Raw genomic sequence first — 20,996 nt, 5'->3', positions numbered from 1 at the left:
ACAGGGTCCCACTCCTGCCTCCTGACCCTCCGTGCTGCGTTACTCTTCACTTATTCTAGCTCGGAAGAAGCGTAAGACCCAATAATTCATATGGGCTACAGATACAAAGACACTAGACAGGACAGAGCCATGGACAAAATCCTCAAAAGCACCAAGCTGCCTAACTGCCACCTTTAGAATATCTTTAACTTCAGAAGTAAAAAAACCCAACAAACCGCCTCCCCGTGCTGATCTTTCACAGTCCTGCCAGCAGCTTTTCCTTTTACCAACAGCTGTCCCACAAACAAGAAAACATATCGTGTACAAACCTCGGAAGTACTTTCTAGTTGAGAAATTTTTGCATTTAATTACCTAACGCAACACACATGGCTTTCACTGCTGGGCAGCATCACACTCCATCATCCCAGGGAACTCCCCTCCCCTGCCCATCAGCTTGATAAACTCATTACAGTAACGAGGAAAGTAATGGGTTTGATGCTAATCATACTGCCGAGACTTACAGGAGTAATAAAACAATAGAAAGCAAATCTCCAATATTTAAGCAGCTAACCGGCCATGTTTGTTAACTACTGCTGGCCTTTACATCCCCCCAAGGTAATCAGCTAACGCTTGTCTGCTGGTAGCACAGTCGGGTCACGTGTGTGGCTGCTGCATATTTGGCACGGATAACTGCAAAAGGGAGTTATAAAAAGCACTGTTAGATCCTGCTCGTGGCTAGGAAAACGTACAGCAGGAGCAACTTGATGAAAACTGCACACAAACATACACAGAGGAATACTAATGATCAAACATTTTGCAGAAGTGAAATGCATTAATGGAGAAAAACTGCTTTTTAAAGACATATTTCTGGTTGCATTTCTTACAAAACTTCTACAGGAAATTCTCAATGATGACAAATTAACAGACCATGGTGAAATTCAGACTAGTGGCTTAAAGAATTAAAGGACTGTCCTTTTAAAACTTTGTGCAGGTTTCTGGGAAACAAAGGGATCAACCTGCTGGAAACGCTCAGCACCTCTTACAAGCAGCATCCCGGCAGGATTTGGCCAAGAAATGGTGAGCTCCCCAGCCCCTCACAACTGCCCCTAGCCCTGCAGGGCCGCTGCCTGGGGACCGCTGGCAGGAGGACAACATGTTTGGCAGAAGAGCATGCCTTCAGGAGCCCCGGGAGCGAACTGGGGCACCCTGACATGGAGGGGGTCAGCTGCCTCCCCTTGGAGGGTTTCAGGTGTTGACCCTCCCCTGGCACCCTCAGGCTCTCTTTGACAATCTCTGTAGGACCTTCCCAAGCATCCTCTCGTGGAATCAAAGCTGGGACAAGAACTGCTGGAAGAAGTTTCCCTAACAACAGCACCCAAACCCAAGGTCAGCACACAAGACCAGGGGTGCACGAATTCGGAGAGGCACCCTCATGTGAACTTTGATCTCGGCAAGTTACAAAAGAGAGTTCTCTCTATATAATAAAACCAAAGTTCAATTAGGAAAGTCAGGTTTGACCGGCTTTGAGAAAACTACCCTTTGATAACTACATGCTACATTATCCTTTCACTTCTTTTGGCAGAGAAAAGAGGTTACTGCAGTTTTCTTTGGCTCCTGCTCTCTCCTGTCAATCCCTTGTGCACTCAGTTCAGGTTCAACGTTCAAAAGGAGGAACAGGCTGTGAAACGTCCATCAGCTCTGTTTACCAACAGAACCGGTGAGCAAGGGCAAAGGGAGACAGCGCTCTGAGCTGGCAACTAATGGTTAGAGATCTCAGGATCTGACCACGCTATCCACTCACGGGGCTCTCTTTCTGTCGTTGCTGGAAACAGTCTTTATGCTGATTTGCAGCAACTTAAAGTGTGGCAGCAATACTAAAAAATCATTAATGAACGACATAACGAGTCAAGAAACATTCCCAGCCTGCTCTTGCTCATGTTGGGTTTCAACATCTGTGCCGGTGTTCCTAGTCATTTGGCTGAGAGCAGAGCAGGACAGCGTTTCACATTATCTGCCAAACTTGGTATGGAAAGGCTGCTAAAATTGCAATTAACTCCTTGAATTAAAATATTTCACTTATTTGCCTCGGGGCCAAGGGTAACACATTCAAGCAGATTTCCATTGTGGGCTGCTTGCAAACTGTTAATTGAACCATTGCCTTAAGGACTTACCAATCCTGGCTCATTTCACACAGAGCGTGGACCACCTCCTGCGTGGGATACTATTTCTACTCCTTAGACGGATGACAGGAAACTTTATCAAACAAGACGAAGACCGTTGCAAGGCCCTTGAGCTACCAACAAACCTACATGTTCTTTGTGGCAAGCGATGCTGTTAGACTAGTGGGTACTAAAGCCAACTCATATTTTGTATTTCAATAAGTGTTTTTTAATAGTATTATTTGCAGAGCAGAATTTGCTTAGCTCCAGCAGTTGCGGGTTAATGTCTCCCCACACTCTCCTCCCTGTGAGGGGGGGTGGCTTGGCACCCAGAAGTTAAAAAAGCAGTAATACTACTAAGGGGAACCGTGGGTGAAAGAGCGGTGCTGGCCCCAGCTCACCAAGGCAGCCAACGGCTTGGAGTGCTGAGCCTGGGGAAGAGCAGAACCAGCAGCAGGACTCCAGATGTTAGCAGGTTCCTTCAGGAAGGAGAGTTCATTGAACGTGGCTCTAAGAAGAAGAAAAAAAACCTTCTCCCTGCTCGTCCCACAGAGCTTTTGTTCGGTGCCCCCAGCAGCTGACGGAAACCCTAGCACGCAGCCCCGGCACAGCTTCGCTGACTTCAGTCACCGTCCACGGCTGCAGGGGCAAGGTGGGCATTCATTCACCTCGGGCTGGGATTATTAAGCCCATGTATTGATTGCAGGGACCGACAAGCTTGTGTTACATTCAAATGGATCCAACATGACAGTTCGAAATTCAATATTGTCTCAGTCTAATTGGACAGGATCCAGCTCAATTCTGTCAAATGTCTTGATTAATGCTAAAGCAATAAAACCCCTTTTAGCCATCGAGACAGCCAGGCTGAAAGGGAAGAGGAAGAATATGATCCTTGGAAAATATAGATAAGTGAATTCATGAATATGGGTAAGATAAATGCCACTTTCAATACAAATATTTCCATAATCCTTGCAATGGCAACAATTCACAATCCCTACTGTTCCCTGCAAATTGGTCAAGAGGTAAAAGCTTCTTCTGAGCACCTGGAGCAGTCTAAGCTTTTACCCTGGAATGTGGTACGAGAGCACAGTTATGGAAAAGTTTCATTTCTTTGTCTCGAGTTACTTTGAGATGGACTAGAAAAAGGAAAACACTTACTTTCTTGCACCCTTCCAACTTGGTTACAAAATCTTAACTAGAATTCATGGCTTAACTAGAAATCCCATGTGGAAGTGGAAGAAACGGGCCTGAACTACAGATGGGAACATGCCTAACTCTGGGAAGAGAAACCAGTGCCACACATCTCACTCCACACGGGAATTTCATACCTTAAATCAAATTAAATAACAGGAACAGTTGTTTTGCTTTGTTTTCAACTGGCAGGAAAAAGATCCATACTGCTTTTACCTAAATTTTATCACAGAAGTGGCTACTTTTTGTTGCAGCACAAATGGCATTGTACAAGAGATGATGGGATGGTTCTATATGTAAAAGAAAAGGGCAGCAACTTTAACGCTTGAAAACATTGATCCTGCCACAATATTAATACAATAAGACAAAAACAGTGGTTTTACTGACTGTTGAGTTTTTAGGGTTGAAAGAGCTAATCCACATTGAGTTACCCTCCCAGCTTTTATGTATAATACATACCAAAAAAGATAAGCAAATTATATTACATTATATACAATTACAGAAGCTCCTAATTACATATCACAATTTCTAGGCAGTCTAGCAAATGCCTGCTTTCCAGAACAGCAATTCCTGAAGTGAACAGTAAATCAGCTTTTGCTTGCCACTGATTTGAAACTTTAACCTATAAATTAAATTAATAAGAGACAAAGGCTTCTTTTGTGCATTTGCAAGCCTGTAGGATTTTACAAATAATAGGACTGGAAAGTGATTTATATTCCAAGATTAAAGGTCAGTTTGGCGCACACGACTTTGGAGCAAAACACCACAGCAGAGACTTACTATTAACTCATTCATGCACCATCCTAACACTGTATTTGTCTTTTTACAGAGTTACGAGGCTTGCTGTGAGCACTGTAATAGTTGCAAGACAGAAAAAAACTACATTGGAGAAATACGTGGAATTCTTCCAGATCTACGGTAGGGAGGAAAATGTGTATGGGAATTGTACTGGGCCATCAGCCCCCGGCTTACTTAAGTGACATTACCTGTGTGCTGCAATTCAAATCAAGTATATGTTCAACACAGAAAGTTTGAAAACACAGAGAATTGCATGGAAACAGCATATATTAAATGTAAATAGAAGATATGCAAATAATTGAAACTTTTACCAGCAAATGGAAGGGCTCTGCTATTTATGAAATTCTGCCAATGGCTGGTCCTTCTCCTCGACAGACCAACGTTTCTGTGGAAATAAAGCTTGAAGCTGAATTTAAAACTTTGGATGTGTGCAATAATTAATACAGTGTGGCCCTGAGAACTGGAATAGCTTCGTATGGTTATTCCCCCAAGAAAATCCTAATAAGAGACCAGAGGAGGAGACACGCACAAACACACCCACCCCTGGGGACGCAGCTTCTTCAGTAGAACTTTTTTGTGTGTCTGCTATTTTGCAGGCAACAAATTCAATATTTTACTTATTAAATTAGGACAGACTTCGTTATTATGCGAAAATTCATTAAACAATTTAACACATTTAATAGTCAAAGAAAGAGATGAAACAGTAGCACGTTTTCATAATCTGATGAAAATGTAATCTGATCTCCAAAGAAGAAAGCACCAGCTTGTAAGCAACACCCTATTTGTTTAAACTCTATCTGCAATTAAAAGCATGTAGTTATTTTGCTTCCCCTGGAAAAGCAGATGGCAAGGATGTAGGCTGTTTTTTGGATAATTTAATTGTACGTTGGAGCTCTGCATACACCATTTTGCAGCTGATACTACATGAAATCGCAGTGTTCAAGTTTCAGTTTCGCTTAGACTTCTGGACCTCTGAGAGCAAACATTACGGGAAAAGAAGAGCACTAAATTTTGGCAGACACCAACAGTTTGCATCATCCCAAAGGTCTCCAAAGCAAGGGAACTGGAATGATGGTTAATCCCCTACAAACACTGGGGAAGGTGGGAACGGATGAGAAGACCAACTCTCCCTCGACTGCAGCTGGCACGTTGCTATGAAGGAGACCAGAAAAGACAGTATTTAATGTCCATGCATGCCACAAAGGATGATATAAAATTAGCATACTTGTTGCCATGGAGACTAGTTTTGACATTAGGGGTATGCAGGGGTGGGTACACCTCTGTGAGGGCTCTGGGCCAGGTCTGAGCAAGTCCCAAGCTGGGTGTCGAGGCTGCCCCATCACGGCAGAGGGTCCAGGGCCAGGCAGCCAGTCCTGCCTGGTGGACGTGGTTGTGGACCCTGGAGGACCAAGATGCTGTGGTAGAAATAGAGGAGTTGCTGACCATATCAGGGAGGCCAACCGAGCCATTCTCGACCATAAAGCAAGAGAGATAACAGATGTGTTACTTGGAAAGGCTGGAAAGCTCTTAAATTTTCTTCTACCATTTCCCCCTCTCGTTTCTGTCTTCCAGATAGCACTGAAATTTGTCATCTTTCTTCTCTTTGCAGATTTCTTAAAACATACCATTAACTAGCTCATAAATCCACAATTTAAATAATTATCAGAGCATTGCCTCTGTTATCTTCAAAGCTGACAAACCTCCTGGGTCCTGAACATTTCATGAGCAGTAGATTATTCCCCACAGCCCCTGGTAGGCAGAGGGAAGCTCCATCGTTCCTGTCCCCTGGAGAAGCTGGCCAGCAGGATAAAGGCCACGTACAGGGTCGGAGCACGGAGCGCTTATTAAGTGGCTGCAAAGTGGGTTGTAAGGCTTAATCTGATTAGGATTGAAAAAGACCAAATGGGTGGAGGGGGGAGGAAGAGAAAAGAGGAGAATGTTTAAGACAAATGATGAGGGTCCTGGGTGGTCTGTAAACGAGTTTGAAACAGTGGGAGAGTGTAACGAAGAGATGAAATCCAATAGTTGTACAGGAAGCTTTCACCAGGCTTAAAACAAATCCTTAAGAAAAACAGAAAAGAATCCAGGAAGAGGAATTGTATTACTGCTGAAAACGGTATTGGCATATTCCCAATGCATTTGTAGCGTGTGACTGACAGTTCTGCTGCTGATCCCGGCAGTGGGGAGGGATAATGTCTTCCTACGCTTCAAAAACCTCAAAAGACTCACAACAGAAAGTTCCCTGGGGGGCATTTCCACTAAACTTCTGCTAGTTTATCCTATTTTGTTTTAATATTGCTGGAAATCAGGGGAAAACTGGGGCAACCAATGGGAAGCGGTGGGTGACCCAAGTGGCAGGTGCCACTAAACGGCTTGGCTTATACCAAAGCAAGAATCAGAGGTTGCTAGCTTTATTTTTGATTGCTTTAATACAGTTACTTTTGGTGAAGAAACACACAAAGAAAAGCAGTTCTTGAACTGCACCGAAGAGATAAATCCTGCAGCAAAACCGGTGCTCTGCCGCCCATGGTAGCTGGCGTCTGGGAGGGATCACTTACTGCGTGCTTATCCCATCCCTCCAATTCCTGCCATTAGTTTCCTTTTAAAGCTATTCTGAAAGTTTCTCTCTCAGCACCTGCTTACGTCCAATTTACTTCAGTAGTATATGGTTTCCCGGGCCAAAGATGCTGGGTCTGCCTTATGATGCTGATTTGCAGCTCTACCTTTTATTTCGATAGTTCTCTGACCAGACGCTCCTCCCCCTTCTCCTAAATTCACTGCCAGGATCCTGTCCCGATGAAGACGATAGCTGAACTGATGCTGACTTCGAGGTGGTTGGGAATCCACTTACCACTCGTCTGTCATGTTTGCTGTTCAGGGTAATACAAGCCAGACTCCTGGACCAAACGCTGGCTGACAGTAAACCTACGCTCTGATGAGTGCATGGCTCTGGAAAGCAGCTCCCCTGCCTGCTCTGCTTGGAATAAAATATCACCTACCATGTCCCTGCAAGTAGAAGAAATCTGCTTTTGTTCTGCTTAAGGTCCAACGTTATTAATCACCCTAGTTCTTCTGGAGCATCCTTTGACTGCAGAAGAGCTGTATTCCTCTTCACTTTTTAAAAAGCAGCATTACTGGGCATAAACGTCAGTATTTATCACTCTGTCTTCCAAAATTGCAACTCCACAAGGACGGTTACACTTCTGAAAATTTACTGCTTTGCAGCTTTCGAGATCTCAGACCTCATTTTCAGAAGCGCTGATCATCTGCAGCAGAACCTGCTGCCAGCGCCCAAACTCTGAAAAACCGGGCCTCCTTCCGAGAAGTGCTCAGCTGGAAGTTATATACTCACTGAATCTCTGCTTGTGCTTCTGCCAGTAAACCCCACCTGTGCAAACCTAGCAATACCCATCTTCCCAAGCTGAGCACAAATTCCGCCTTTAAAAGCATTTGCTCCCTCTCTTTTTAAGTGATGTGCATATTTAAGTATTATTAGAACAACAGAGCCCAGCCCAAAGTTGGGAATAACAAACATTTCTAGCAAATTGTATTAAAAAATATCTCGCATCCAATATAGAGCACCTGGGATTCATCTGAAAACCTGTCTCAGATAGAGACCTTGCAGCAGCCTGATACAAAATCCAGATACAGCGTAATAAGCTTTTGATGTCGTGTTGACATTTATCTGCCAATATTATTGCTTCATGCACTTACCTTATGATGGATCTTGTTACTTAATTGATCACAGGCAAGGTCAGGAATTGGCCCTTCTTCCAGTGCTAGCACTGACATCATGCAAGTCACCAAAAACCAGAAGAAAGCACCTAATCCTCAGCTTCAAATCCACACTAAGCAGCCCTTCGATATGTGTGAATGAGGACAACTGGTTTTTCAATTATGCCTCCGAAAAGGTCATTTTTCAAAACTTATGACCAAATGGAAGAAAAAAGAAAAAAAAAAGCTGAACACAAGCACGCTCTTCCTTTTTGTATCAGTCGCCTTAACTCCAAGAACAGTTTGCTTTTACAACAGGAGATGAAAACAAACTGCATTTATAATCCACTATGGGCAGAACGACGTTCCTCTGCCTTGCTCTCTTTATGGAGGACTCATCAACAGCAGCTTTGGCTTCTGCGGGGGAAGTTGTCCAGTGAGGGCAGAGATGGATCACAACTCACTTCACTCATATTTTTACGAAAATACAGCTTTCAGAGTACAAATTTTACTGTCTCAAGTAACGACAGGCTGTGAGCAACTCCAGAAACCCACGGCACGTCTGCCAAATCCCATGGTCACTTCTTAAAACCCTCCCAGACGCTGAGGGCAGGCAGTCGCCCTGGGCTCACAGCCACATGCCCAGCAGCGTTGAGCTCACCCCAGGCCCTGCAAGCACAAACTGTTGGACTTCCACACCTTTTCAAATGCTTTTGGAAAAATCTGTATGATTTCCCATGTCAAGGTTGCACCTTGACCCTCCTCCAAGCCGCAACCAATTCTGCAGTAAGTCTCATCTGATAACACATGCGCCGGGGCTGAGAAGCAGCCCTGACCTCGGTAACTCAACTGCTGCCACCCAGTACCTCCTGTCCCACGGGGAACCAGCAAAATCATCAGCAAACCTGTGCAAGTTCACGCCCTGCACGAAGGAAGAGGCAGAGATGCAAATTATTCTGCATCCAATGAAACAAAATCAGACCCTTTCATACCAGCGAGGGGGAAAGGTGCCAACCAGTGGCTCAGCCGTGCTGTGCCCGAAACACCGAGGCGGGTTCTTTGGTTTCCCTGTGGTGGCTGTGGTAAGGGGAAGATCTGTGCTTCCCCCAGAAGACGTGAGTTTTGGAAAACCCACCTGTCAAACCTGAGCTCCCACAGCCAGGCCAGACCTGGGAGTTCCACAGTGAAGCTGCAGCTGGGGAATACATTTTATTGGCCTTAATAATTCATTATTGTGACCATCAGTCCTGCCAGGATTCACATTTATTGTCTTCAGAATGGAGAAAATTCTGTGAAGGGCCAGTGATTGTAAACTTAGGATGCTACATAAATATTTCATAATGTTATTAAAAAGAAGATATCCAAAATGCTTTGCACGGTTACTTCTTTTAAATATCCTTGTTTTCTGTTTAATTCAGCACCGTTTCCCCCATATTAATTTGTAACTTTAAAACACACATTCTGAGCATGACATCTGAGTACCTGTTTCCCTGTTAGGAACATTTTTGCTTCCAGCAATGCAAACTGTTGGAATAAAGCCCATCCTGAGACATCAGCGATCATGAAGCAGATAATTTTCTGATTTATCAAAATGAATTGCTAGATATTATTTACTTTTTGTTTCATAATAGGTTGGAAAAAGCTAGATGAAAAGTCTAACAAGGTCTAATACAGTGAAGAGAAGGGAGAAAAGAAATCAAGAGGCAGTTAAAGAGCAGTTAGAGCTTCCTTCTCATCCTTATCAGCACAGCTATCAGTCAGCAAGCCCGTAATTAGGTACAAAAGACATTGTGCTCTGGAGAGCTTCTCCAGGAACTGGAGAGCTGCTGTACGCCAGAAGCTGGAGCACTGATTGACAGCCTCTATTTAAGAAAAACAGTTACAGAATAATTAGCGACAATTTGTACAAATCAGAAGAAGTGACCTTTGTGGCTGCGCAGCATCTTACGTAAAGAACAAAGCTTTTCTCAGCAGCACTGACAAAATTCAGAACTAAAAGGTGACTCAGTTATTAAGTAGAGGCTGGTTCAGCAAAGTCCTTCAAACTTTCCTGCTTTGTGGCAACCGACCCATCTTGAGCACCTACAGATAACTCCACAGCAGGGAAGCAAATCCTGGGTCTCAGTTCCAATGCTGACACAGACTTTGTTGCTTCGGGAGCGGGTTTTTGTCGGCCTTTCCCTTTATCCCTCTGCCTCATCTTTGTCTCAGTAGTAAGTTTGCCTTCCTAGCCTGGCTTTCTGCAGCAAAGGATGCAAATCATTGAGAAACTCTTGGATAAAAGGTGTTCCCTTCAAAACATCACTTAAAAAAATTATCTTAAAATTAAAATCCAAGTTGTTCCAGTAGTGAGCAGAAGGGCCACAGGTTCCTTGCCTGCTGCATGCCATGGCTCGCACCTCTGCTGAGCTTCACCCAGCACCGGCCCAGCCGAGGACAGGCCACCGGGACACGAGGGACCCCCTGGGTGTGCTTAACAGCCCCCGCGCAGTTTCAGCGCAAAGCTGGCGGAGGAGGAGGAGGCGCAGCGAGGCTCTCCTCCACGCGCTCGCCTGCTCGAGCAGCTGCTTCGGCAGCTGTTCCTACCAGTTGGTGGCTGAATTTTACAAGATATCTGTCTGTAATTAAAAAGCAACAATACTTTGGCAGCCATTAGAAAAATGCATCACTGGATTGCATCCCACAGGGAGTACTTCTGCACTGGAATGTGGGGAGACGCAGTAGATGTGACCACATAGGACTTTCCCATTTCTAAACCCCTAAGATTATCTGCTTAACCACTCTGCCAAGACCACCACCAGCATCCAAAAACACAGGCTCCATTTGGACTGGTTGCAGGTCAGAAATGCTCATCTCCTGCCTGTGCCACTCAAACCTGGCCTGTGCCAAGACATATGGTCGCAAGGTGCTCTGCAGCGTAAGCGCGAGGGTCGGAGAGCGGCAGGTTTGGTGGGGAGATTTTAAAATACGGGTCTTGCACAAGAGGATTTGCTCCATTTGGAGCATGTTAAGACATTGTGCTTGTGCCAGCTAAGCAGCACACCCAGAATCAGCAAAGCCTGGGCCAGATAAAGCTTGGCGCAGGCGGGAGCGGTAAGAGGCCCCTGGGGAGCAGGTTGGTGCTCCCCGATCCCGTGCCTGGCTCACAGTCCTGGTACCTACTAACAGCAGTTAGAAAGCTGCTCCAGCCAATGCCCGGGCAATGTCCTGCAAGCTGTCCAAGCTCCAGAAATGGCCTCAAGTGGCACAAAACCTTCTGTAACAGACCTTTTCCCTGGTCCATATGGGAGCCTGGCTATGGCAGGGAGCTGTTGCACTCTGCAGGGGGGAAGGATGCTCTCTGGAGCAGGCAGGGACAGGCAGGGGCAGGGGGACACGCTCAGCCACGTCTCCCCACTCACACAAGCGGGGAACGAGGCTGCTCTGTCTCGCCCAACGGGCGGGATGCCGCCGAACACCGTGGGATCCGTGCCATGCGCTCCAGTGGAAGCAGAAATCTAGCTCCAGTCTGCAAACCGCTGCACGCATATTTGTAAACCATTGTGTACACAGTAGATAAATGCTTAATAATCATGATGACAAACAGACCTAAAACACAGAAGCAGCTTCCCTCTGCATTAACTGCATCAGGAACAGGTTCCACTGAGCAAAAGCCTCCCTTTTACTGGGACTTTTTGTAGGGGAAAAAGTCCACCTAAGCACAGCCGGCAATGAAATGACGGCAAACCCAACAAATAAAGCCCGTGCCAGACCCCAGGACTTCACCTGCCAGTTACCTCCCGTGCACGACCACTTTCACTGCTAATGTGGACACCGCTGCAGCGAAGCTCTGGGGCACAACGGGCATCAGGAGCCCTCACCGGCGTGCACCCCAGGGTGCAAACGCACCCATCTACCTCGGAGCCTCTGGCCACATTAGCAAAGAAACTGTTGCAGAAGAAGGTTAAATTCTCTGTTCACGGTTGTCTTGCCAAACTGGGATTAGAGTTTGGGACTCCTGGCACCTAGAGCCATGATTAATCCGCCAAGTGTTTCTACCCCCACCCCTCAGCCCAGCCTCCAGGCAGTTTCCATGTGCCAGGCTGTGTACGGTGGTGTAGCAAAGCCTTCTCAACTCCATCAGTGTCTGCCTTTCTCCTCCACCCTTACTGGAGCCCATCTACTCCTCAGGGATCAGAGGAGTGTTAGGCTGGTAGGAAAATACCTTTCCTATATAAACCATGCATTCTGCCATTTCCCTCTCCAAATTACACAGCGTCACAGATCGTAAGCCCTCTAAACAGAGGGTCTTCAGTTGAGGAACAGATCTCCATAAAGGCTGGGATTAAGGCCCTGCACATTATAAAGGAAAGAGGGAGGAAAAATATGCTCCATTTAATTACCAAGCCATAACAACATTTTACTATTTTATACACGATTCCTGACAAAAGTGGAAATGTTATTTTCCACGAGCATAGCTGCTGGTTCTACTACAAATAAATAGTCCAGGGCGCGCTCACCACGCGAGAGATGGAGGCCATGTGTTTTCATTAATTCTCTTGGCAGAGAAGCCCATGTAGGTTTTGGACTGCAGCTCAGGACTGGAACAGGAGAGCTGGGGTGGCCAACATACATCACAGCAGACTACATTTGGCCCAGGTCCACTTACGAGCTGGTCCAATACCCAGTTTTATCATCCTAATTACGAGCAGATTCCCAGCTCCCTCCCTCCCTCGCAGAGGTATTTTCAGCTTCACCCTTTTCTCCCTCCCTCTGGCTGGTTGAAATCAGCAGGTGAATTGCAGTCCTTTGTTATCGCTAGTAGACAAAGTTTGGCCTCTTTCATTTTCCTTTTATTGCAGCTTCTTTTGTGCGGATTAAAATAATTGATATTGATAATGTGATCTGCCCCCTGCCCCTGTTCCCAATTACTTGCACAGGCTGGGGATCCTGCGTTATGGATATGACAGGAATGGTCTTAATTAGCCTTCTGGGCTACAGAACTGATTCTGGTTTTGATTTGAAATATTTGGGATTACGCAGGCTGACTGTTGTGGGCTGGGGTCACCAGCGGAGCCGGCCGGGGCATTCTGGGGGGCTCGCTTTGAGCTGGCTTTTCTCTGACTGCTGCCAGGTGCCTGGCAGCACGCGGAGCAGAGCCCTCACGCTGCTAGGCAAAAATGAAGGACAATTTACCGCAGCCGCCTTTGTGTTCAGGATTAAGAACAACAGCACCGAAGGGTCTTTGCATCCAAAGTTTTACTCAGAATGAAGCAGGACACCGATGGTCCAACAAGAGCTAACTGAGCAGCAGCCTTTGTAAAAGGTCACCCTTGCATTCAGCGGATGAAACCCCATTAAAAGTAAACGATACTAACAAAAAAAGGAGCATTAAAGCTGAAAAGGCAGATACAGCTTTCTGGACCTGCAAAATTCCATTTCAAAACATGCAACCAGTTAACTCAGTCACAGGAGCGAAAAATAAAGCCCTATTCCCCTATTTTGGTGAGAGGAATCCCAGTCCTGTAACAGGACTGGTAACGTAGTCCCTCGCACTTACGTGCAATTCTCTTCACACAAGGGTGGAAAGACAGAGGTCCTGTACGAGCGTCCCCGTTTCCACTGCTCAGCGTGCCTACCCCGTAAAAAGTAATTCATAGGCAACACCTTGGAACACGTTCTGCAGGTCAGAGAAGTCAGGCTCTGCCAGCTTTAATTGGAGTGGGGAAATGGTTTCCAGACGTGATGAAGGTCCGCCGAGAATGTCACCCCAAAGGTACATCTCCAGGGACTGACAGCTCAGGCCTGAGCTGAAAATAACTGTGCGGTTGAGGCACGAAGGGGTGCCCAGGTCCTACCAACACGGGACGCGTGCAGCATCGGGCTGCGACTTTGCAGCCTCGTCCTAACAGATGCGGCGCGCTCACCCGCTCGTTGAGGGACACAGATTATAGATCAGAGGCGTTACAACGTAGTGTGCCGTTTTCAGTGGCTGTGATGTTAATCTGGAGGAGGGAATATTGCTTCAGTACTATTTCCTTCGTTAAACCAGGGCTACTCGCCCAGTGGAGTGTCGGTCCACGCAGCAATTTCTTTCTTTTTTAACACTGTTTATACAACATGCAAAAATGTAGGTAAAAAGAGAGGGGAAGCTGAGTTCCCTCTCTGTAATCAAAGAGGAGACAACACTCAGAGCCAGAATACAAACCACAGTTTATAATCAGAATGCAATGTAATCACTGAAACAGATGTCAAAAAGATAAAACCATGTAATTCTGAATTGCCAACGATTAGTGCTCTGCATCTTGGAGAGCACCGAGATGCTCTATTTCTGTCTACATACGTCCACGTTCTGGAAGCGTAAGCAGAAAGCATTCAGCACAACGCTACGGAAAACTCCTTTCTGTTCCTCTCTGTAGCATTTTTACAGAGGGAGTTCTCAGTGAGGCTCAGGTTTGCTCCTGAATCAGTCCATGATGGTGAGGGGAGGGAAGGAGAGAAATCGGTCTTTTAGGGCTCTGATTGGGAACAACAGCATCACCAAGCTGGCACATGGACATTGACTGCGTTGCCAGAGACAGAAGGCAACGATAAAGAAAGAAAACATGGATAGCTGCCTGGCAGAAGAGAAAAGGTTGGAGAAAATTTTACTACCAAAGTAAAGCAGACAAGAGAAATCAGTTTTAATGTGCATATGTCTCACCTCGTAGTGATAATCCATGCAAGTTAACTCTCTCCAGCAGCGATCTCCTCGAATTTTAATCAGCCCCTGAGGAAAAAAAAACAAAAGACAAAAAATACCGTCACAAATATTTTATTTTACTTTATCTTGTATGTCAAGGTATTATCTCAAGATGCCAAATACTCTGGTTAAACTACAGGGGGAACCTGTAACGGCAGGGAAGCACAGAGGCTGGAATAACCCCCCGGAGACCCACCGCATCTGCACCCCAGGCCCAGTCATTGACCCTGAGGGAACATAATGCAACAAGAGCTCCAACATGACTCCTTCCACTGCCTGTCTACTGAAAATTTGACACAAAATCCTTACGGAATATGCCACGTCACTTAAAGGGTGCTGGAAGATGCTTCACCCACAGCCGAGCCTCTGCAGAGCGGCTATGAGCAGCCCAGGGCTCCCAGCATCGGCTTCCAGCACGGCTGGGTACGAGGCAGGGACGCGCAGAGCATCGAGAAGCCATAGGAAAAGCCTGAAAACCAGGCTCTGCCGCTGGGACATTTCTCTATAACAGACCGAAAAGTTACCTGCAGACCTAAACACAGCCATGTTCACAATTTTAAAATCCAGATCCAATTCTCTCCCTCTCGCAAAGCCGCCTCTGCTGCCTATAGAAAAGGACATAGTGATACAGACTGGGATGGGGACCCCGCAGCCTCACCAGCCCTGAGCTGGATACAGAGATGCAATCAAAGTAATTAGAGAAACAAAAGAGGAGAAGGGGAAGGAAGCTGACAGATCTAAACACAGATGAACGCGCTAATGACAGGTCTGCTCCACCTTAGGTTAGAGGTTGGCAATGAAATAAGCAGGTATCAGAGGTTGCTGTGCACTGATATTTCAGGGCAACAAGAGGGTGAAATTTCCAAATCAGTGGGTCCATTCCAGGGCTGGCAGTAATATTGGGATTAAATTTCTCTGCCTCAGTGATGAAGAGTAAAAAGGAATCAGTCGTCCACAGCAGGAAAGACACCTGGCCAGGGATGAGCCTGCCTGCAGGAAGCCTTGCAATCAAGCCGTGCCAGCCTGAAGGTATGCGGGTTCAGCCTGACGGCTTTGATGTATGGCGGAAAGGTCCCTGATTAGGATCACAATATCCCAAATTGAGGAAAGCTTCACTAGTCAAAAGGTTGAACCAGCTCTATCATCTGCATACAATTAGGGGGTATTTGCCTACCTCTGACATTGCCCCTAATTATAATGTTCCTGCCTTCCTTAGTAGAAGAATACAGGGAGTTTCTGTAAGGACCCATTGCCGGCTACACCAGGAGCATCCTGAAGCTTCTTTACATTTGCAGTGGGAAAGGACCAGTGACCTTGCTGTGCTAAAATCCCAGAGCTCAGAGGAGGAGGAGATTCCAGCACTACGGCATATCCCAGCCTATTGGTTTCATCCAAATTGCTAAAAAAATCTTCACTTGCAGCATTAAGCAAAGTTTAGCAGGTTTGAGGCTCAAGAAAAATTCCAAATTCCAGTTAAAGACCCCCCAAAACTGTCCAGACGTCATAAGTAAATATCCAGAAATACCCAGTTCCCGAGCTGAGTATGGGCTGTACGACGTCTGCGAGCCTAGGGCTGTCGAGCGTGGAAAAGAGAGGACCGAGCAGAGTCTCGTAACTCCTGGCTGATGCAGAAGGGGTCAACTGGGAACGATTATTGACCATTTCTCCTGATACAAGACGTAAAGGCAATCTGATGGAAGGATCGAGTAGCTGGTTTAGAAGCGAACAAAAGATGTACTCTTCCACACAGCAGATCATTTACTTTATGGGAGCCAGAAGTACAAATGCGTTCAAAAGGAATTAGATGCATTCCCAGAGGACAGGCTCGGGGTAACTTCTGAGCACAAACTCCTCTCCGGGAAGTCCCTACACCACTTGATCGCCAGGAGCTGCCCCAGAAGATCACTTTATGTTTTATATTCCTCCCCAAGCATCTGTTAATGGCTGCTATTAGAGACAATATAAGAACTTAATTGGACCTTGGGCTTAACCCAATATAGACTTTCTTAAGCACAGATCCACAAAAATATTTACAAGCTTATTTGGCAGGTAAATTAATAAGAAATAGGAACCTTTCTTGGTCTGAGCCTTATATCAGATGATGTTTAGACATATATGTCTTTGTGAACAGGGGTGACCCCAGTAGCCTTCAATAGGGCTTCAATTTACAGCCTTAAATTATACCTGTTATCAGGCACGTTGCTGAGTTCAAGCAGATTTTACCCATCTGCTGTTCCAAATTATTTTTCCTTTTTTTTCCTAGTCATAAAAAAATGAAATATTTTTCAGGCCAGTGCTAACTGAAGAGGACAGTAAACAGAAACTATTACACATTTTCAAAAACCGTGAATCCAGACAATTTACACCCTGTAATTTTTAGCCAAGAATGAACCAGGAGAACCTGGAAGAGTTAAGGCAGTAAAAGCCCGAACTCCTCATGGCACACCTCATGGAGCACGATGGAAGTTCCCCCGGGCAGGGCCATTTGTACACAATACCATTCTGTGGCCAACCAAGAAAATGCCAGATAGCGAGCACGGTCCCCACGAGCTCTCAGCATCAACTGTCAGCCGCAGGAAAAGCACCACCTCACAGAGGCAAATGCTAGAGATGCAACAGAGCAAATCAACGCCATCGTAACCAGCGAGGATGAACAAGGAGATACAGTAAAGGGTGATCATTATTCTACAGAGTGATTGATAAGGAAGATAGCAATAAGGCAAAGGTTTCTGTGGCGTCTGATGTGGCTCTGCACAACACAGGAACGAGGAAGGGTACCAAAGCAGTGCAGCGCACGCTCCGTCCCCGGAGGTGCCCGGCACATCCCTGCTGGCCTTCAGACCTGTAAAACTCCCTGCGAGCCTCCCTGAAGCCCGAGCACTGGCCCTCCCAGCAGCCTCCGGAGGAAGGAGGCACCTTTAAACCTCACACACGCTGTCGTCTTATGCAAGTTGCAATGGGAACGGCTGGGAGTGGCTCCATGCGCGGCTGAGATGGTTCCACACCAGGAGCTCAGACCTAGAAATACCCCGGCTGGGGAGGTCTGCAGCTCAGCATCTTCACGAAAAGGACACCCCCCACCAGCACCACCACCACAAAAACCCAAGCAGAGCTGATCCGTAAAGGCACAGATAAAAGCACGATGGATGCAAACTGGCATCATACAAGACTCGCGGGATGGGAAAGCAGGGCGGTGGGTACCGACGGCTGCTCTGCGGTTTTACTCTCTAGTGAGTTACTCAGCAGATCCCGTCACTCTCTTCTCCATCACTCTGCGGGGGCTGGAGCAGGGGAGGCAGGGACAAGACAGACTCGCTGTCAACAGTCACGGCTTCATCTCCCCCTCCTGAATCATCCGCGGCTCGCTCTGCCCCTCGAACCTTTTCTAAAATTACAGGATACGTAGATAGCATCTCACAGGATGTGCCGCAGCCGCCAGCCCCATCAGTGGCAGGACGGACACTGAGAAAGGCTCTGGGCAAGAATGCTAGAATATTAAAAAACGACAGCTATCTTGATGACCTTCCCTCCTACCTTGCCCAAGCTGTTATCAAGCTCTATTATTCAGCAGGCCTAATTAAAACAAGTATATGATAGAAAAGCACCATACTGAAAATCAAAATCTTTCCTGCAATGAGTCACTAAGTGAGTTAATCACATTTTGTTTACTATAAAGCTTTCAAACAGGAAAGTCACTTAAAGTTCTTAATATCAAATCTGTTTTTCAGCATAGAAAACTCCCACTCTCATAATTAGGGGGCGTTTCAAGTCTTCTTACCCGGCTGCTGTCTTCAAGTCCACTTCCACTCCCACACTGGCATGTGAGCTTTCCAGTTTTCAAATGAAGTTGGACTAAGAAACAAGAGCTTGTAGTGCACAAAAATCTACATTCTCTGTAGCTTCGTCTCTGCTGAGGAGGACCACAAAAGGAGAACGAGCCACGGTGGCTCCCTAAATAATCCTGCTGTGAAGAGTTGTGGATCCCTGGGTATGGACAGACCCAGGACGAGCTCTGACATACCTTACTGCTCCACGCTCGGATGGACTCTGTTTTATTTGGCTTCTGCTGACATTTTTGGAAGTCAGCTCCTGTTCTCTTGAAGATGCAAACTTAGTTTGAGAAACGGTATCTGGGTCCAAGAGAGCACAGGAGGGCAGAAGGAGGAAGGGAGGAAATGGGCATCCCCACATCTGCTGGAGTTTGACATTCGCTGGATTTCTTTCAGTCTGCTAACAATTCCCAATCCATTTTCAAGATTTCTCTGTGTGTATTGAACTGGCCTGGACTCCACAGCTGCAGCAGATTATGCTGCCATACCACAGATCAAAGCACAGGGGAAAATCTCCATCCCCTGCTCGCAGACAAGCAGAGGGTAGTGCATCTCTGATGTTCCCCAACTGTCCTCTCTTTGGATGTGGAGAGGACCTGCGAGGGACCAGAAGGAAAAGGAGCCGAGGGCATGCACATGGGAAGACCCCATGAGACTCCAGCAGACCTGGAAGACCCTCCTCTCATTTGGACATAAGCTACAAACACCTTGCAAGGAGTATTTTGGGGGCAAATATTAAGCAGAGTTTAACAGGTGAACGATATGGACAAATTAAATAGAAAACAAGGAAAGGAAAGAAATCATTTAACAGCACTTTGAGAGCAGGGCTCACAACCCCAAAAATCACATTTCTAACCGCTTCCTTCCCGCGGGGCACGGCAGCCAGGTCTCATACCTCCAGCTACCTCCTGGTAGCGTTGCTTGAGCAGAGGGAAAGGAGAGAAAGGAAAGAGCCCGTCTTTAGGCTCTAATGCAGCAAGGCACTCAGTTTTAAGTATATGATTGAAACGGAGCTCCACAGATCAGCCTTAGGTGGGACAAATTTAAGAACAAACCTGGTGTTTTGCTGTGTTAAGGCTGTGTTGGAGGCAATACCTGACTGTCAGAAAAACCAGGACGGAAGTGTTTTAACAAAGGATTTTTCTGTTACTTTTGGGGGGCATTTTTTGAGAGTAGGATCTGCCTGATACCTTGAAAGTCCAAGAACATAGGAAGGCACTTAGACTCTTCGCTAGCTTCCAGGTGGCAGCTACGGGCAGCTGCTACCACAAACTGCTGTACCAGCCTCCAGCTTAATCACTCTTTCTCTCACATGTTTAAGTTTCTAGTTTTTGTAAAGAATAAGTTCAAGGCTCAGGAAGCAAATGAATAAAAGCAACACTTGCAGAGCCCTCTTCATATTTTCCAGTTTGGTGTTCTCCATGCCAAGCCTGGTCCCCTTCCATCCATCCCTCCCAACTTTAATTTCTCCCTGTGGTGTTCTAGCATCTTCAGGTACCACGTGTTTTTTGATACAACATCAAAATGGATCTGTTAGCCCAGCGCTAATTAATGCTGTCAGAAGCTGGCCACGCTTACAGGTAGGCAATAAGCAGAAAAATATTTCCAAGGGCAGCTGCTGTTAACTCCTGAGAAACTGCTGCTGTATGTGGGGCAGGATCTTGCCAGCCCCTGTTTACTGAGGAGCTGAGCTCGTTACTGAGCTCCAGTTGATGGGTGATAAAAAATGACAAGTACATGTTTACCCACTGTAATTCACTTTGAAGACCGGACCGCACCTCAACATACTGAACCATCCCAGCTTTTATGGCCCTTTTGAAACATCCCGAAGATGTGAGTACAATAAGACACCGTCACAAAGAAGAGGAAAGCCTTTCTCATCCCATTTTCAGCTACTTGTCCAACACAACCATCTCCCTGACTTTTTATTAATCTTGCGAAGTCAGGCTGCCTGCACAGCGGGGGCTACGTGCCAGCTGGTAACGTCATTACTCCTGGTTATCTTATAACACACCGACCACATTTCACAAGTCTGAAATACAGAAGAAAACCTCCAGATCCCAGGCAATCTGAAACAGCACCCGATGCCACGCTGCATATGGGTATTTACTATTCGCACGGCGATAGCACCGAGGAGTTAGTGTCACCAAACAGGACCCCGTCGGGCGGGATGCTGCACAGACGCAGGATGAAACCGTGAGCCCCGTGGGTACCTCGCACCAGCCAGGAGCACCCGGTCCTGCAGCACGCAGCTTCCTCTGTCAATTCAAGTCACTGCTATTGTAAGAAGTCATTGTCCTCATTTATACATGTTTTTATATTATTCCAGCTTGGCATAATGCTCCTAATATTGTCACGTGGCGATGCAATCGTTTGGGAAACACGGAAAAGATGTGCTATAGCAAGCTCAGCACACTGACTTGTTTCTTGTTTTCTAAATTCCAAAATTACTTGAAAAGTTTTTTTTCCTTTTTTTTAAGTTGGCAAATTTAGGAAGTTTCTTCCTAGTTCTGAGCCAGCAGAGCATTAGCTAAAAACTTGAATTCTGCATTTATTTTGACATAATGGGCAGGAGATAGAGATTTTTGAAAACATTTTTTAATT

The 20,996-nt window shown here is 46.2% G+C and overlaps 1 protein-coding gene across 4 annotated transcripts in view; it reads right to left on the bottom strand.

Annotated features, from left to right (window-relative positions):
• The window catches only part of LMF1 (lipase maturation factor 1), a 240,766-nt gene that overhangs the window by 143,673 nt on the left and 76,097 nt on the right, over nucleotides 1–20,996 (bottom strand). For all 4 annotated transcript variants that reach the window (XM_075165486.1, XM_075165484.1, XM_075165485.1 and 1 more), the window contains one exon: nucleotides 14,524–14,589. In XM_075165486.1, the coding sequence (XP_075021587.1) occupies nucleotides 14,524–14,589 (66 nt within the window). The remainder of the gene's footprint in view (nucleotides 1–14,523; nucleotides 14,590–20,996) is intronic.

The sequence above is a fragment of the Calonectris borealis genome, chromosome 16 (genome assembly GCF_964195595.1).
Source record: "Calonectris borealis chromosome 16, bCalBor7.hap1.2, whole genome shotgun sequence".
NCBI classification, from domain to species: Eukaryota; Metazoa; Chordata; class Aves; order Procellariiformes; family Procellariidae; genus Calonectris; species Calonectris borealis.
The sequence above is the reverse complement of the archived record's forward strand: the minus strand, read 5'-3'. Positions and strand labels throughout refer to the sequence as shown.